General features: G+C 41.4%; 1 protein-coding gene across 2 annotated transcripts in view; it reads right to left on the reverse strand.

The window, feature by feature from the left end:
• Positions 1-10,313: 10,313 nt before the first annotated feature.
• arhgap1 (Rho GTPase activating protein 1) overlaps positions 10,314-19,895 on the reverse strand; it is a 61,218-nt gene continuing 51,636 nt past the window's right edge. For both annotated transcript variants that reach the window (XM_083937623.1, XM_083937622.1), the window contains exon 13: positions 10,314-19,798. In XM_083937623.1, the coding sequence (XP_083793749.1) occupies positions 19,631-19,798 (168 nt within the window). In that variant the 3' untranslated portion in view covers positions 10,314-19,630. The remainder of the gene's footprint in view (positions 19,799-19,895) is intronic.

Genomic DNA, 19,895 nt, shown 5'->3' on the forward strand with positions numbered 1-19,895 from the left:
TGCCTATGTGAATATGAAATAATAAAAGTGATGTATAGTACACCCACCTGTTTTTATTTATATTTATTTATATTTTAAAAACAATGCATGTTGCATTTATTCTCGGAGATTGCTTTCATTTTAGGTTGTGATTTTTTGAACCTTTTATCCTGGGTACATATATATATATGTATGTATGTATATATATGTATATATGTATATATATATATATATATATATATATATATATATATATATATAGTCTAGGAAATAGACAAATAACCAAGTCCAGTTGCTTTTGACTGAAATTGCTTTGAGGATAACGATGACCTGGACAAATGAGAACATTCACAGGCTTATGTTGAGTATTTAAACTCTTGTTTATTACATTCATGTGTTGTCTTCATTGTTGTAAAGTTGTTTAAATAGTTTGTTTGCTGTCGTGATCAAAACCATTGATCTGAAGCTCAATGCTGATGCTGTCCTGGAAAAAGTTTTCTAATCAGCAATAAATAGAACTATTTCTGATCAACTATATCAATTTGCACGCTTAAAATAACATATTGGTTAAAGCCTCACTTCCGGATTAGGCCCCGCCCACCCAAGTACGGATCATTTATATGGAAAACGGAGACAGATACAGATAATGCTGTACTTGCTCATCCCTATAACAGACTGCCTTGGCGCTGGGCAGATGGCCAGCTTCGGGCAGAGGAGAACGCTCCTGAGGGATCCTGACATGAAGACAACATTGTTGTAGCCGACATGTTACAAACCGCCTCAGAAGTGAACGCCACACTAATTATTTTTGTTAAAATAGATTGGTGATGCTGGTTTACCCCTGCTGTTCTCAGTGAAGTTGGAAGCAGCTGGGCGTGAGAACTTTAATGTAACGCAGGTGTCCACTATGTTTACTGTGGACTGAGCGTTGCTCTGGATTACACACTTAAGATGTGTTCAGACTGGACACAATGGCCAATGATTGCGTGATCATATTCAGATCAACGCTGCAATCGCAGCGCTGGAAAAGCAGACGAGGCAGCTAGCTATCAGCTGCTTTTAGGGAGGATGAGGTGATGGCTAGCTGCTGGTTTTCCCGTCAATGGGTGGCACTGTTACAAAACAACTAGGATCATGAAATTGTGGTCTCCGGTATTGCAGCTATACCCTACACTGCTGGTGTGCTAAATGAGAAGTTATGCTAGTGCTAATGTAACCGGATGGTTTATATTCTGTTTGCATTTCAGTTATCTGGTGTCTCTCAGTCTGTTTGTTTTACAGCCGGCATGGCTATCGCGGCAGGTGTGCCACCTGTAGTGCAGCTGTGTCCTATATAACCCCCCCGGTCGTTTAGTCTTTCTTTTTCCTCTGCCGAAGCAAGCGCGGCCAGCTCGCAGCTCCGCCACGCCATAGCGTCCGAGGGTGTATGCGCTGTGCGTCCTGCGGGTTGACGCATCGGGCCACGGTGGTGTGTGTGACGGTCCTCTGTTGTAGGTTAAGTGAGTGTGTGTGTGTGTGTGTGTGTGTGTGTGTGTGTGTGTGTGTGTGTGTGTGTGTGTGTGTGTGTGTGTGTGTGTGTGTGTGCGCGTGCGCGCTACAAGCACTGATGTGTGCAGGATCCAGGTAACCAGTTCTTTCAGCTAAATGCTATTGTCTGCTAGTTTGGTTAGATGTTGTCACTAACAGTTTACTTTGTTTTCTTTTGAAGTTTGTCTGGCGCTGGGCTGCTGTTTGCCCTGCCTTGCCTCTAACTTGCCTTGCTAGTTAGTAACCAGTTGTTCCGTCCTCGTATTGACACTCTTAATCCCTCTCTCTAAGTGTAGGTGAGTCACTTGTGCTTCGCCCCAATCCCATAACGAGACGTCAGTGGGGGTGGGAGTGGTTACTGCAGCAGCTATAGTTGAGGACCTGCCACGTTTATACCTTTTCTTGTATGGTTTTCCCCTTTCCGTTTTTGAGTTGCAGTGATATGTTTATTAATATATTGTTTTGTTTCTCCTTTTTTTTGAATTATTTGAGTGCAGGGACCTCTGCCAGAGCTAGCTGTGGTGAACTGCCTTTCACTTCCTGACTGGCTGACTGTATTGGTGTAGGTAGAACATCATCAATTAAATAATGATATAAATGTTTTAGACAGAACTTGATGAATTAAATTGTTTTATTGTTTCTAATAAAGGTTGTAACATTATTTTACATCGTGCCTGTATTCATTTGTGTAGGGACCTGTGTATGGGTGGTTTTTGGGAAACCCTCAGAGAAATTAAAGTTAAAGGAGTATACTCTTTAGGTGCAAGTCCTAAGGTGGCGTTGTCGGTGTATTGATTCTCTAGATCTGCCACTCGTAGTTCCACTGGTATCGCACCAGCTGCCACACTAACCTGGGAGCTGAATGCTTCTAAGAGAACAGAAATGAACTCTCAGGGCAGACTAGGCCTATAGCAGCATTACTATAGGCTGGTCCAAGACAAACCTGAGCCAGTGTGGCCAATGCGGAGACGGTGTCTGCCTCTTGAACCAAACCTTGGAGTTGGTTCCACAGGAGAAACGGGAACAACAACAAAAAACCCCATCATAAATCCCACTATCACTCCCAACAACCCATGTCAGACATGGTCACAACTAATTAATTTAATGACTTAATATAAGTAGATAAATAAGGTACAATGAAAGCAAATAGTGTGAAATCCATAGCTAATAGCAAAAATAACAGAGGTAATTGTCAAGAGTTGGTTCTGTCTCCCTCTGTCTGTCTTTCCCTGCATGTGTCTCCCTGTTGTGTTTTGTCGTCTAGGTCCGGTAGGCGTGTTCCCCCCCAGCTGCAGCCTGTTTCACTAATCACCTGAAGGAGTACTTAAACCCTGAGATGACGGGCTGATTTTTGGACGGAGGAAGCCCAAAAAGAGCATGTCTAGCTTCTCTTTGCTTAAGTTGTCTGGCCAATAGCTTGCCTGATTTTTTTTTCCCCCATTCTCATAAAAATTTGTTTTCAATCTGAACAGAGCATATTCAGCCTTTTTTGTTATCTAATTTAAATCAAATGTCACACCTGTTTCAGTAATGACTCACTAAGTTTTTGCTAACTGCCTTTCTTTCTCTTTTAGTCGAGATTCCAGATTCTTTAACTTTTCAATGCTTTCTTTTTAGAGAGTATGCTATAATCTTACCCCATATAAAAGCTTTTGATGCTTCCCAGACTGTGCCTATGTTCTCTGTGGATCCAACATTAATTTCAAAGAAGCCTTTCAGGTCCTGAGACAGCAACTTATCAAATACTGGATCATGGTTTAAAAATGTATAGAGTCTCCACCTACCGTATTTTCCGCACTATAAGGCGCACCACATTATAAGGCGCACCTTCAATGAATGGCCTATTTTAAAACTTTTTTCATATATAAGGCGCACTGCATTATAGAATAGATGCTACAATAGAGGCTGGGGTTACGTTATGCATCCATTAGATGAAGCTGCGCTAAAGGGAATGTCAACAAAACAGTCAGACAGGTCAGTCAAACTTTATTACCGTAATAGATTACCAGTACAAACCAGCATTCTGACAACTCCGTTCACTCCCAAAATGAACAGCTGTTTTATTATTTTCCCCGAGGTAAAGTCAGCAACGTAGTATTTTCGTGACAGTTTAACTTTTAACAACAGCACGGTATAACATGTAGTGCAACATTTATATCACATAGACGAGGGGAACTTTTCCTCGATTCAGTAAACACGTAAAAAACGTCCGTAAAAAAAGTCTGATACTGTTACGGTAAATCAAACGTTAGTGCAATCACAATATAGTAACACTCGAAATAGTGCAAAGCAGTAACAATATAACAATAACAACGTTGTTCAAACGTTAATGTCCATATTCACAACACACAAAATAAACACGTAAAGCTCACTTTATTTATTTATTCCTCATCCACGAATCCCTCAAATTCTTCTTCTTCAGTGTCCGAATTAAACAGTTGGGCGAGTACGGCATCCAACATGCCCGGCTCCGTCTCGTCAACGTCGTCGTTAATGGAGTCAGTGTCGCTGCTGTTGTCTGGCAGTTCAGTGATGATTCCTGCCTTCCTGAATGCTTGGACCACAGTTGAGACAGATATGTCAGCCCAGGCATTGACGATCCACTGGCAGATAGTGGCGTATGTCATCCGGCGCTGTCTCCCCGTCTTGGTGTTTGCCTTCTGTCATCCACTGCTCCCACGCAGTTCACAGTCTAGCTTTGAATGCCCTGTTGACACCAATATCTAGCGGCTGGAGTTCTTTTGTCAATCCAACCGGAATGGCGGCGAGTGTTGAATTAGTGTTCTTCACTTGTTTTTTGACGCCATCTGTGATATGGGCGCGCATGGAGTCGTAGATCAATAGGGAAGGAGCTGTGTGAAAAAAGCCACCCGGTCTCTTCACATAAATTGCTCTTAACCACTCACTCATCTTTTCTTCATCCATCCATCCCTTCGAGTTAGCTTTGATGACGACGCCAGCTGGAAAGTTTTCTTTTGGCAAGGTCTTCCTCTTGAAAATAACCATGGGTGGAAGTTTCTGACCATTAGCCTGGCAGGCGAGAACTACAGTGAAGGATGACTTCTCATTCCCTGTGGTGCGAACATTAACCGTACGTACTCCCGTTTTATCCACAATCATACTTTTAGAAATAAAAAATAATCTAATCTTGAGTGGGCTTTATGATTATGAGGACTCTTATCATGCTCGTAGCAGGTCGATCAGAGCTAGACGAGTGAACGCTGGCGCAGCTGCCTGCCGCTGCCTGCCGCTGCCTGCCGCTGCTCACCAGCACTTTTAAACTTATTTGAATGTTTACTGTTCACTTTGTCGCCTAAGCTACCCGAGTCCATGCCAACAATGTGGTCTGAAAGGATATACACCTGGTCCATGCTTGCCTGGACTCTCCTGTCGCTTGCTCGCCAGCTCGTGATGGGACTGCTCCAGTACTTAGCTGTGGAGCTCCTGGGACTGCGCTTCCACTTGCTTGAGCCTCCGCCTACTCCTACAACTATTGCAATTGTTTATTTACCCCGAAAACCAAATGGCCAGTTTTTAAATGACTTTGCTGCTTTTCTCGCACACCTTTCCACTCTCTCACAGAACACAATATTGTTGGGAGATTTTAACATACACAATGACAACATAAACCATCCTCTTACCAGAGACTTTGCATCCTGCCTTGAGAGCTCTGGATTTCAGCAGCACACCCATATTCGCACACACTCCAAAGGACACATCCTTGATTTGCTGCTCTGGTGTTACCCCTGTTGACTGTGCAGCAGCTGAACTCCCCATCACCGACCACTTCCTCCTCATTCAACGTCGACCTCACTCTCTCCATCACTCTCTCCATCACTAAGTCCCCTCGTCTCATCTCCTTACTTAATATTAAGGACATAAACACGGACTCTTTCTCCTCCAATATTGACAATTTCATTGACATTGAAGACTAATCGACCCCTGAATAGCTGATTTTATAATATAACACCGGACTTCATGATATCCTCAACTTCCTCGCTCCACTAAAAACAAGATCTGTCTCTTTTTCCCCCTCTGCTCTCCGGTTTACGCCTGAACTCCGGCTTATGAAAGCCAAAGGCAGACAGCTTGAACGGCTTCACTGTAAAACTGGATTGACTGTTCACAAAGAAATGTACAAAAATAATTTTCAGCAGTACCAGGACTATATTACTACATCCAAATCAAACTATTACTCCAGCATAATCTGTTAAAAATGTAAGAAACACCACTCTTTTCACTGTTCAACAATACCACCCGATCCCAAGTTTCTATACCACCCCACTTGTACTCAAGTGCCTTGTACCTCTCTTATGTCTTTCTTCAATACAAAAATCCAGACAATCCATCAGAGTCACTTCCGACCTCCATCCACAGGCCCAACCCTTCTCCTCTTTCAAGCTCCCCACCCTCTCAGAGATCTCCGACCTCATCCATAAATCCAAGCCCACCACATGTCAGCTGGACCCCCTCCCAACAATTCTGGTTAAATCCAGCCTCCCCTCTCTGGTCCTCCTCATTTCTGCCATCATCCACTCCTCTCTCACTACTGGAACTGTTCCTACATCATTCAAAATCTCTGCAATAACCCCAATCCTGAAAAAACTTGGTGCAGATCCTACCAACTACAATCATATCCGTCCTATTTCAAATCTACCCTGCATTTCCAAAATCCTTGAGAAAATGGTCTCTACTCAACTCCACTCTCACTTATCACTTAACAACCTGTATGAACAGTTCCAGTCTGGTTTCCGTCCCCTCCACAGTACCGAAACCGCACTTCACCAATGACCTCATGGCAGCTGATTCTGGTCTACTCACTATCCTCATCCTCCTCGACTGAGTGCGCCCCTTGATACCATCAGCCACCCTACCCTTCTCAATAGATTACGTTCCATCGGCATCACCCACACTCAACTAAACTGGTTCTGATCCTAACTCTCAGGTCGCACTCAGTTCATCCAACTCCAATCCTTCAAATCCCAGCATTCCCCCGTCACTTCAGGTGTGCCCCAGGGCATCATTTACCTTCTTCCCCTCGGCAATATCTTCCGTAAGTACAACATGAGTTTGCACTGTTATGCAGATGACACCCAGCTCTACCTCCTCAGTATACCCACCTCCACCCTCCCACCCTCATCCCTTGCTGAGTGCCTAGATGCCATAAAATCCTGGTTTTCCTACAATTTTATCAAACTAAAAAGTGACTAAACCTAGGTGTTACTCATTGGTTCCAGATCAACACTATCCAAAACCGACAGTTTCTCAATAGCCATCGACAACTCCACCCTCTCCCCCTCCCCACAGGTTAAGAGTCCGGGTGTCATCCTCAGTACTCTATCTTTTCACTCCCATATCAATAACATCACCTGGTCTGCTTATTTTCCCCTACGCAACATCAACCGCCTCCGACTTTTATTATTATTTGTGTTGCAATGTTATAAATAAAAAGTATTATTATTAGCAAAAAGCGTACTCCTTTTCTCTCTGGTTAATTAATCTCCATATGTCAACTAATCCTAATTATTTCATAAATAAATGTATTGCCTGTCTGTCCCTCGGTATAATTGTACTATAGGTTGTTGTATCTAGGACATTATCCAGGATTTGGTTGAAGTCTCCTCCCACTACTGTGTGTCCATCGACAATGCCCTCTATTTATTTATTCACTTTGTGAAAAAAATTGCATTCTCCACATTTGGGGCATATATTGCATAGATTTAACTTTATTCCGTTAACCATGGCCTCCAAACAGATGAGTCGTCCATCCTCATCTTTATGTTGTTTCAATAATACAAAATTCAGTTTCTTATGCACCAAAATTGCATCCCCACGCTTCTTACTATTGAATGAGCTATAGAATATCTGCCCTACCCAATCTCCTTTAAGTTTAACCCCCTCTGAGTCAACCAGGAGGGTCACCTGGACAAATGCCACATCAGTCTGTTGAGATTTTAGATAGCTTAAACACTTCCTCCTCTTTAATGGGTCTTTTATTCCGTTGATATTCCAGGAAAGTATCCTTACATATTTAGCCATTAGCCATGTTTTGTGTTTTACCTATAGGGGTCCTAACAAGAGGGAGATAAGCAAGTCTACAAGAATCATCAAAGTGTTTCTGTGCTTCTGAACTTAGACCAATAATAACTATCTTTCCTGCCTAGGTTCTTGAACCCATTCTTAACTGATAATCACAACAAAATAAACTAACTCTGGAACAGTAATAAAATATGAACGATAGAAAAAACCCTCCCCATGTCACTCCCCAATTCTCTTTATTCATTGAGAAGAACCCTCCCTAGGACTGGTCCGTTTGGGTTTTCAAAGATATGCCCCCAAATACCTCCCCAACCCCCCTGAGTCAATATCCAAAATTCAAACTACATGTTTTGGTTTGCAACACTGTGTTAATCCAGCTTTGATCTTGAAGGCAGGCAGGCAGTTGGACAAAATGCTGCAGTTCACAACTCAAGAAAAAATAAAATGATAACAATTAGGCCAAAAAATAAGTAGGCCAATAAATAAAATAAAATGAAAGGAAAAATAAATAAAATAAAATGTCAGACTGTCAGAAATACTATGGAAGCCTGCCCATGCTGTTATATCCAGTTTTTTTCAAAATAAATAAAAAAGGAATAACAAGGTCTAATAAAAAGCTATCATTCTATAGATAGTCATTAGCCCCCATGCAACTGTGTCCTGCAAAAGTCCATAGTTAAAACAAAAGTCCACTGCCTGGATTACGTTACCAAGTGTCCATTACGTCAATCGCTGTATTGTATTTGGAAACAATGATTTGACCCACCTTTTACATTTCCAGGGTTAGATCACTCTGGCTCTGCTTCTTTTGTGATGAGCTTCATGGCTTTGCGATGGTCCTTGAAGCTCACTTTGCACCCTTTCCATGAGAAGCGAAACACTGCTGGGTAGGCCAGTGTGAAGCGCACATCCATCTCATGAAGCTTCTTCCTGACGTCAGAAAACTTTCGTCTCTTTTCAACCACCTCTCTTGTCATGTCAGGGAAGAAGGAAATGATGTCGCCTTACCACTGAATATCTCTTTTCTCCCGGTATCTCTCCCTCACCACGTTCAGCACTCCATCCCGCTCTAGATAACTGTGGAAGCGCATGACAATGGGCGGAGTTGAAGAATACATTTTTTGATACAGGCTGGTTTATTTTGCCAAATGAAAGCATTAAGCTGTTAATCTAGTTTAGTAAAGAACAATTTATGAAGACGAATTGGTAGATGTTGAAAAAGGTACTGTCAAGACTCGTTCTGACAGTATCCTCCTCTCTTCCTTTTTGTAAGAGTTTGTCTCCCTCTGTCTGTGTTTCCCTGCATGTGTTCTTTTCCCTTGTCTCTGTCACTTAGGTCCGGTAGGCGTTTCCCCCAAGCTGCAGCCTGTTACGCTGATCACCTGTACCACCATAAATACCTTGAGCTGACAGGCATGCAGCGTCGGACCGTTGTAGACCCGTAACTGGTAAAATTATTCCCCCCGGATTGGCATCCCCTTTCTCGTTGTGGTTATCATGCTCCCCGTCATTGAGTATTTTCTAATCGTGTTTGTCTCTGTTTCTCCGTAGTTGCCCGTCTGTCTCCCTGATTCTTCCGTCGTCTCCTCGTTCCTGTTTTTCCCTCGACCGTCTCGTCATTTGTGTTAACTGTTTACCCTGTAGTGTTTTTGTGTTAGTTACCATTAAACGTTTGTTTGTACTTTTACTTCGTGTCCGTGTCTGCATTGGGGCCACCATTTTTGTAGGTTATTTCTGTACCGTTCATGACAGGTACAGAAACATAAAATAACTGTCTAAATAAGATTAACCCGGCCTGCAAGGGACAGGGTGAGGCCCTCCCAAGTCTGACTTGCATTTATCCAATAGTGGCTGGAAGTTCTTTTGAAAAAGGTCCCTGAAAGAGCTGGTAATAAACACCCCCAAATACTTCAACTCCTCGTCTGCTGTTTTAAAGGGAAACATGGATTGTGGGAGTGATCTCGTCAAGTTGTTGACAAAAAACAACTCACTCTTCTAATATTCAACTTATACCCCAATAGGTGTCCAAACGGATCTAGGATTGATAAAACTGGGGGGAGGGAGGTTGTGGGGTTTGAAATAAATAAGAGGAGGTCATCAGCATATAAGCAGAGTTTGTGGACCAGGCCAAAATGAGTGATGCTTTCAAACTCATTGTGGTTTTTAAGCCAGATAATGGCTAATGGGTCGATGGCTATGTTGAACAACAATGGTGAGAGCGGACAGCCCTGCTGGGTCCCACGTTTTGAGAGGGAAATATGCTGAACGGACGCTGTTAGTGTTTACAGATGCGGGGTTACATACAGAAGCTTAACTGAAGAAATAAAATTAGAATCAAAGCCAAATTTCTCCAAAATGAAAAATAGAAAACCCTATTCCACCCGGTTTAAGGCTTTCTCTGCATCTAGTGCAACTACGACGTCAGGAGTGTCCGACCCAGGTGAAAATATGATGTTGAGCAGCCTTCTGGTGTTGGAGAATGGATGTCTCCCTAACATGAAGCCTGTCTGGTCCAGTGAGATTATTGATGACATCACACTTTGGAGGCGGTATATTTTTATTGATTTATGTTCCTTATTACTTCCTGTATTGATTAATCCTCAGTTTATGTTATCTGTTCTACATCTGAGGAGTTTCATATGTACTTAGACCTTGTAAACTGCAATTATGAACTGCCTATCCCTTGTGTACTTATATACGGCCTGATGAGGGGGTTTTGGTCAAAAGCTGTGTGAAAGTCATGCTAGATAAATGTCAGAGACGTTCAGTGATCATCCCAACCTAGGCTTTTATTCACCATTTGTTTTGTTGTTTGCACACATTGATAATACAGTATATCAACATTAAAATCATACACATATAAGACTAAGATGCACAAAATATCAAAAGTAATACATGAAAAACAAGAGTTCAGAAAATAAAAATCACCAAGTATCAATAAATTAGCCTGGAAACCAGATAATGTCTCAAACAAAGAAATATTGTTCACTGTCACCATGACAACAGTTATAGTACAAAGATCCATCGATGGGAAACGGGTGCAATAGATCAGCAGAGCAGAGGCAAAAATGTTTTTAATTGAAGAGAACTTGTACTTGGTTGATATTACACAACAAAGTAAAGGTATTGTAAAAATAATGGCTAATTATTGTAATATCTAATCAGATTATAAAGTGGAGAGAGAATGTGGTTGTGCAACATTATACATTTAAAACAACAGCTGATGCTAGTTGTAATATGGTGTAATCATTTAAAAATGTTAGTGAATTATAAATTGTTATTTGGTTGACTGGATATTCCGGAAAAAAACTACAGAACTACAAAAATACAAGTGCCGCTAAAAAAAAATGTAATATAGTCGAAAGGTTAGCTTTGTTTTACTGTAATTTAATTCAAAAAGTGAGACGTTCAAATTTTCTAGATTCATTATAAATAAAGTGAAATATTCCAAGCATATTTTTTTTTTAATTCTAAAGATTAAGGTTTACAGCTCAAGAGAATAAAAAATATCTCAAAATATTAGAATATTTCAGAAGATCAATCAAATAAGGATTTATATTACTGAAATCTTGAACCTCTCAAAAATATGTTAATTTATGTCAAGTTTTTTTGGTGATCACCTATTAACAGGGAAATCCTGGACAGTCTCTAGCAGCCAAACACGGCTAATACTGAGTAGGGCGGAGGTGAGCAATCCAAAAAGTGTTTTTAACCACTAATACTGCTGAAAATAACAGCAAATCTCTGCAGCAGCATGAGAAGAGTCCTTACACAGAAAACAAAGCACTAACAATGTAGTTAGAGAACCCGGAGTTTATTTAAAAAGACTGTTTTACAATGCTACTAGCCTTAGCAGAAGGCAGCAGAAGACAGCCCAAGTTCTATTGAACCTCAATAGAACTGAACTCCAGTGCATTCGGTAATCGACTTGTATGGACTGCCTCTCAATATGGACGTAGCGGAATGCTATGGCAGACTTTTTTAATAATCTTCGGGTTCTCTAACTACGTTGTTGGTGCTTTGTTTTATGCGTAGGGACTCTTATCATGGTACTGCGGAAGTAAGTGGTTAAAAATAGCTGTTTAGGATGGTTCAGCATTCTGCCCCGAGCTACTCAGTGTTAGCCACGTCTGGCTGCGAGTGACTGTCAGGGATTAATTATCACCCAAAAATCTTGCAATGAACGCCCTGTGGCTAGCCTTCCTTTTGGGTGTCAAAGAGTGTCATCCGGACAACTGTCAAGTCAACATAATCCAACTCGCCAAATGAATTATGATCCACCTTGCTTCCTCCTTGCTCCACTCATCCATCTGGGATCGCTCCATAGCAAAAGTGTTTGAGGGCTGGGCCTTATCCAAAATCCTTGCATTTGATTGGATAAATCACTTGGCCTTGCACTTCAACCACCCACATGGAATCCAACCTGTGACGCTGATAAAAGCGACGCAGGGAAAACCGAAACAGAACAGCCGACATCTTGGATATAGCAGCAGTGCAGTCAGTGCAATGTCGGTAAATGTTCAATGTCATCTGTGCAAGGAAAACTTACGGATAAAACGCAACTTTGTGCACAGCCAACTTACTCGATGCAAGCCATTTTTTTCACTGGTCCCCAAACTCCTCTCCTATGGAGCGATCCCAGATGGATGAGTGGAGCTAGGCGGAAGCAAGGCAGATCCATCTGGCGAGAGTCAGGTTAAGGTCAACAGTCTCCTCTACGTTTGTGGTTGTCTGTACTTAACCAGACTGAGTATTTGATGTTGCATGAATAGTGATTTACTCAAACTCGAAATGGAATATTCTAATATTTTCAGATACATCTTTTCTATTTATTTATGTTTTAGCTGTAGGGCATAATAATCAAAATAAAAATCAAAAATACAATGCTGGAAAAATTTTAGTTTGCATATCATGGTTCTACAATATATATAATTTTCATTTTTCTGAAATGACTGACAAAAATATTGAACTTTCTCCACGATATTCTATTTTTTTCGATCAGTAAATCACAGTAAATTACAGTGTACTACTGAGGAAGGATTAGGGCCATGATTAATAAAAAAATAAATAAAACTAAAATAAAATAAAACAATCTAAGCGAATCATACAATTTTGTATTTAATTTTCAGAATTACATTTCTTAAATATGAAAATATCAAGATAAATGATAAAACTCAAATTCAATTAAACATTAGTCCTCTTCAGTACGATGCATTTTACAATTATGAGGTTCGATTTCTCAAGCCTCGGATCATCCATTAGAGTTAGAGCTGTGTTCAACAAGCTTTAGGAGTTTGCACAGGAGCTCCATTGTCCTCTTTGTGTTTTCCATTCAAGGCACCTTAAGCCTATTAAAGTGTCATTCAGGCCAAAATAAGCCCAGGGTCTTTTTTCGCCACTTAAATACATCAAATAAGCCATCGAGCCAGTTTTTTTTTCGTGTAACAATTATTAACTGAGAAATCAGAGTCGCTCCCTGTGCTGTGCTCTTGTGCCTTTTTTCGGAAAAAAAACTGACAATAAAGAACCTAACCTAACAACAAGCTCGGGACAGCACGGTGAAGGTATTAGGTTTTTTTTAACCACTAATACTGCTCCAAATAACACCATACCTCTGCAGCAGCATGAGAAGAGTCCCTACACAGAAAACAAAGCACAAACAACGTAGTTAGAGAACCCAGAGTTTATTTAAAGAGTGTTTTAAAGACTTATCTACTGGCCCAGGTACCAGCTCCTCTCATAGTAAAGTCCATTCAAGTCAACTACCAAATGCAATCCAAAAGGAAGGAGCCTATTGGTGATTTATTCAAGCAAAACACATAATCGTTGTGGTTTGTGGCAGTTCTTCTCTGTGTGTGGGTATTTTTTGGTGTGTCTCTGGGTACTGTGAGCCCAAGCACCGCAGAAGAATGTTTCTGCTGCCAACAGAGTGACATTTTGCAATACTGCAACAGGCTGTGTGACTGTTATGGAGGAGTCCCATCCCTCATCAACCGCACCATACTAGACACTTTTTTTCCATGTCCCCAGAATAAATTGGAAGAGGCGACCGATTCCTAAATAAATCACCAATGGGATTGACTTCGGTCATCCACTTGAATGGACTTTACTATGAGAGGAGCTGGTACAGGGGCCAGTAGGTAAGTCTTTAAAACACTATTTTAATAAACTCTGGGTTCACTAACTACGTTGTTGGTAGTTTTTCTGTGTAGGGACTCTTCTCATGCTGCTGCAGAGGTTCGGTGTTATTTTGAGCAGTATTAGTGATTAAAAAAGACATTTTAATGTCTTCACTGTACTGCCCGAGCTTATCACTGTTAGCAACGGACGGCTGTTAGCGACTCTCGGATTTCTCCTTTAATAAATTGTATATAAATACTAAAATAGACCATGGGGTGATTTTGCGCCAGAATTACACTTTAACATGCCGCTTTGAACACGGTCTAAGAACTAAAGCTTTGTTGAACTCACTACGTGTCCTTATAATCTATGGCAGAACGGGCACACCGGCACTTTGATGGCAAATCACACGAACACTTGGGGGAAACAATTAAGGCACGAGCACACACACAGACACACACCAGGCACACGCGCGCACGCACACACACACACACACACACACACAAAACACACACACTAATAACATGTCGATAACCATGGTATTGACATGACTGTGAATTACAACAGGTAAACATTTTAGTTGTTTTTTTTCTTGCTTTCAGTTTCAGTCAAACTAAATCTCATATCTTTTGGTGGTTTTCTGTTACATCATATTAAGCATTATAGCAACATGACAACACTAATATTTACCCACTGCTAGTATTTTGGCCATAGACAAAAAAAAAAAAAAAAGATTCAATAGCATAGTTTGGCCAGGAGTCATTACATACAACACAAGTACAAGAAGAAGACACAACTGATCATGGTCACAAAGGTCAAACAGCTAACCCTGTTTTGTTTCTGTCACAGCCAAAGTCATATACAGTATAACATTGTAGCGCTTAACAACTATATGTCAAAATTACACTGAGATACTTAATTTAAAATAGTTATTTTAATTTGAAGGGAAGGGAGAAAATGAGAAAACAGTTTTGGAAATTAATTAAATTTGAAGACATACCACATAATATAAACAGTGACAAATGCAGAAATACTATTTGGCATGGGAATTACACCTGATTAATACATGAAAGAAAATGCCTGAACCGTATATGATAAAACAGAAAAAAATAACAGTCAAACATGTTGTAAAGTGCAGGAAACTGCTAGCCTCTGAAACAGATTATATTTTTCTCTTTTAGTCAAATCTTAACCCTGGGGTGTAGTTAGTATTGACTGATGTAGCTAAATTGGGCGGACATGGTTTTTTAAAGAACAGCTTTTGTATCACAGTTGTACTTTAGGTCACTAGTTCCTAGCCTTTTTGCCAGTGACCCTCAGAATAACAAGTTTTGCAAGATAATATAAACACAGTTTGGGGTAGTAGTAATAGTTTGTCTTTTTTTTCCCTGTCAGACTCATCTTGCAACCCTCTACAGGGTCCTAACTAGAGATCTGGGAACCATTAGCCTTGTGAGACCAAGCTCCATTTTATATTACCTGCAGATCAGTCTGGTAACATGCGATGGAGAACATTTGGAGCCGTTCGCCAAGAAAACATACAACCAGTGTTGGTTTTGAGGCGGGTTTAAGTGTGATGCAATGAGAAGCGACTGTTCAGTGTAAACAGCATGGCTATCGAGCAAGTTAGCTATGCCTCGATGCTCTGCTGGTATGTTTTACGCTTTCTTGATCTGATTGGTTGATTTGGCCCGTCAATCACCTCCTATGTTGGTTTATCTGATCAGCAACCAGTATTTTAAGCTCCTTCCCTAAAGATCTCCAAATGAGAGTTCCCAGATGGGTATGCTAACACTAAGCAGTCTGAAATCTGAAAGTCTTACACTGTGTTTAAAGTCTAAATCAAGTCATTATTATGTCTGTTTGCTGCACTGCACTGACAATCATCTCTATCTCCTGTTCAAGCAACCGTGGGGCAATTGCACAAAAGTAGAATTCAGAAATCTGGGATAAATAAAAAAGCCAGACTTGACCTAGTATGGTCAGATAACCCTGGCTTAATTAGTTGTACGTACGCCAAGCCAGGATGAGAAGGGTCGAGAAAAGGACTGGATAAGTGGTCAAAAAATATACACCTGTCATTTGTGTCATTTTCACATATTAAAGCTGCAGTCGTCAAGTCTGGCAGATCGAAGTGACTCGAATTTCGAATGTTTGCAACTCTCACGCCCCTCCCCCGCTCCCACAGAGTGCTCGTCAGTGTGTGTGAACCAGATTCCTGTGAACGTGCCCGTCTCTTCCCTTATTGATAAACAGCAACAGGTACACGCTACACGGAGGTAGGCTGGCTAACTTACTCATGGATAGCAATTGCTAAGCTTATTTAGCGTATGCCTAGCTTGAAGCGTGTTTATGTGATAATGTAACATGTGTGAGCGGGAAGGCGAGGATCTGTGACGTGTGCACAAACTGTGCCTGACGGCCAGATCTCACACATTCTGCCCTGAGTCAACGGCCTTTTTTACATGGGGGTCAATAAGACACTGCTCCATTATGAAACCTGCCCCTAGTGGACACGTGGCGAACTGCAATTTTTGGCACTTCCTTATTGGATCAATCAGGGAGTCGCTGTGGTGGGGGCTTGGTCTCACTCCATCTTTAAACATAATTAAATTAGCTTAAGTGACTATGCTCAGCTGCTGTTTTAATTTTCTGCTACATTTTGTTGACCATGAATGGGTTTTAACGCACCATTTCTGCTTTCAGCTATATTAATATTAAAATGTCACTAAACCCATACAGAGCGTTTACATCTGAAAGGAATATCATACTAATTTCTACCATTGAGGTAAATAAAAGCCCTGTGCACTATTTAGTTTAATCGCATGCCGAATTGTTTGTGTATTTGCATGAAATGATCGGTATGTTTTACTCCTTCACCATATGGAGTTTTGTTAACTGTGTATCCCATACAATTAAAAAGCTTCTCTGATGAGCGAAGACGAGAAATTACTAGCATGACAATAGTGTTAAGATAACTATATCGTTGGGAGGGGGAAAAGTGGGGAAATTTGAAAATTATTATTAATGCAATATTAGGGTACGCCCACACGATCGAAAACAACCTTTTTCTCGTTCTTAAAAAGTTTTCAGACACTGGAGAGTTTCTCTCCAAATCTGGAGACTTCCCAAATCCTCCTCCATCCTAGAGAGAAATGTGTCCCTTTTTTCTGGTGTTAGTGGAGACTTTTGTGCTGTTTTGGACTCGGATGCCCCGCTCACTCTGCAGTTAGTGTCCTCAATGATCAGAGGGTGCTGCTGGGAGCCCCTTCCCTGTCCCAAAGCACTCAAAGGCGCCACTTTCTCGCTAGATTTAGAGACTTTTCACACCTTCTTAGAACTTGATTTAGAAAAACTGACCAATTTAGCGACTTATTCAGAGCATCAGGGAAAAGGAGAAATATGTGGTCAGCCTAATTCATTCCCATGTAGCCGCTCAGAGACCAGTTCAGTCTGTCTCTCTCCACGCTGCAGCGCTGTTGTTGTTATTTGAGGCCGCGGGGGTTAGAGGTCCGAGGAGGAGAGATGATGCCAAAGTATCCAGTTTTGCCGTCCATACGACAACGCCATGGGGGCGTTCTCAAATATTCCCACTCTGGGACCGGGTTACAAAAAAAGACCGTTTTCAGCCTCAGATAAAGCAGACTGCGAGTGGATGGTCGGCCTAACTGATACTAAAAATGTGCGGTCACAGGAGAACAGGTCCTTGTATGGACGGGCCCTTCAAGTCAAATATAGTAAGGAGAGAGCCATTTAAAATCAGAAATATCAGTAAATATCAGGATATTACAGCAATGAGTCCAGGTGCAGCACTCATCTATTCATCTACAAACACAGCTGTGTTTGGGTTCTAAACACTTAATTATCTGCTGGTAGAATCACACATCCCTTTACTACTTGGTACAATATTTATAGCATTTCAAAGATTGTCCACAATGTTTGGTACCAATTTCACTTTAAGTACGTAAGTTAGACTTTCATGGATACAGAAACTCACACCTCAATTCTCTACGTCTCTATTTTAAAGTTTGGATCCTAAGATCATAATCCTAGAGGGGACGTTTCTATCTGTAGTTATCGTTGATTGTGTGTTATCACCCTGCTCTCCCTCTGTGACTGCTGGGGGCCAGGGTTTTTTGTTTGGCAATACATAGAAAACAGCCATGACTACATGATGACAGCACAGCACAGGTATACATCTATCTCCATCTGCTATTAACCCCCCTATAGAGATAAAAGATGATAGCCATACTGTGCTCAGGTAGGGCCTGAGAGACTTAAAGTTGTAATCTGTAAGAATTGAGATGGCTGTTTCTAGCAGCCGCTTTGGCGGTAAGATGTAACTACAACCTGACTCGGAATTCAGACTTGAAGGTTCCCTTTCATTGTACGTTTACCTGTCAGAAGTTGGAAATTCTCGATTCCCTAGTACAAGTGTGCGCAATATAACCTACAGTGACGAGTTCCAGCTGGGTAGACCAACCAAGGCGATGAAAGCGTCAAGCTTCCATTCGAATTCAATGTAAATGACGCGGTGACAGGCAATGTTGCTCTTGACGACACAATTTGGGCGTTAAGAGCTATGGCTGATTGTGTCCAGCGCCTCAGCGTGTGTGCCGCGACAGCAAATCAGCGTTGAGATTGCGGTAAGCATCATCAAAGTTCTCTGTGATAGATCCAGGGGCTAGCCAAAGCTACCATTGTTGCAGTCCTTGGGGGACACCACACTGTTCCTATGGATATATTATAATGCATATAACTTTGAACTGTGGATGGCAGAAATGTGCCTTCAGGAATCTAGTCTGCCAGAAATCCAGAAGAAGAAGAAGAAGAAGAAGAAGAAGAAAGCATCATTGCAGAGTGAAGCTTATCCCGGTCTGATCTACTGGAGAACAGGCAGCACCTGTCCAGCTTCAGAGGTTTAATCAATATATACATCGATTAGTCGACTAATCGCTCTAAATGACGACCACTGGTCAACCGAGAAAATCCTTGGTCAGGGGCAGCCCTACTAGATAGCACTAGCAATACGCACCATTTAACAGCAGAGTAGGCTGAGCAGGGGGCTAGCTGCAGTTAGCTGAACGCGGCGGCTGCTACCTGCGATCGAAGCGGTGATCAAAAATTTAACAAATGTGAGCAAGCAATGCGATACCCGTGTTCCGGGCGATTTAATCGCCTCCATTGCTCCTGGTGTGAATGCACGGCAACGTAGCACATTTGCATTTAGGGAGGGAATGTCGCCACAGACACATCGATTGGAATACTTGGAAAAGAGGCAAGAACAAGTGCTTTCATTTGGGTCATATGATCAATCGGCATTGTTTTAACCCACTCTTTGATAGATAGCAATTTTAAAGACAATTAACTAGATGCAAATCGTACAGATTATATCTTTAAATAGAGATATAACACATGCAATAAGGATTGGAATTTTTTTGTGGTGAAAGTGTCAGAAACTTACTATGTAACAGACACTTCATAGTGCATTAGCGTTATTATGAGATTGAACTGCCATTTTTTAAACTTCCATTCACACTAATTACAATTATTGTGGCAAATCTTTAAAGTTTTGAAACATTTAGTATGTGGGATGAAATTATAGAATTTAGTAACAATTTCTTTATAATTGCTGCTACATTATGAGACAAGCACCAATAGTCCATGACTTGCCAGACTTAAATGAACCAATGTGAAGGAATGTGGTGCTAAATTGGTTATGGGGGGGACATATGGCTACAGTCCATCACATGGAAATGGAAATGTAGGTCAGAAGCTAGCAGAAGCCCACACAGCCTACATAACAGCAACAACACACTGTTTATGGGCCAGTCAGAATGTAAGGACTGGTGTGAAAGAAAATGAAATGCAATTGGTCCACAGGATCTTTTTAAAGTGTGTGATGTTTTAATGGAAAAGGGTGTTTCTAACTGGGAGGGAGACTGAAGGGTGAAGGGGATGAGATTTAGGTAAAGACCAGATGCTGCTGGTCCAGCAGGCTTCGGGTGAAGTTGTTGATTGGCCCAATGGCGCTAAGGGACATGGCGTTGTCCCGCCCCCAGAGCAGGTTAGGACCAAACACCACAGCCAGGTTACTATTGGTCATCTTATTCACTTCACTTTTGGCTGATACCTAAACAAACACGTACAAAGAGTAAAGTTACTGTTGGTTATCTCATTCATGCAACTGTCGACTAATACCTAAACACACACAGCCCGGTAACTGTTGA

Source organism: Echiichthys vipera, assembly GCF_963691815.1.
Source record: "Echiichthys vipera genome assembly, chromosome: 23".
In the NCBI taxonomy this organism is placed as follows: Eukaryota; Metazoa; Chordata; class Actinopteri; order Perciformes; family Trachinidae; genus Echiichthys; species Echiichthys vipera.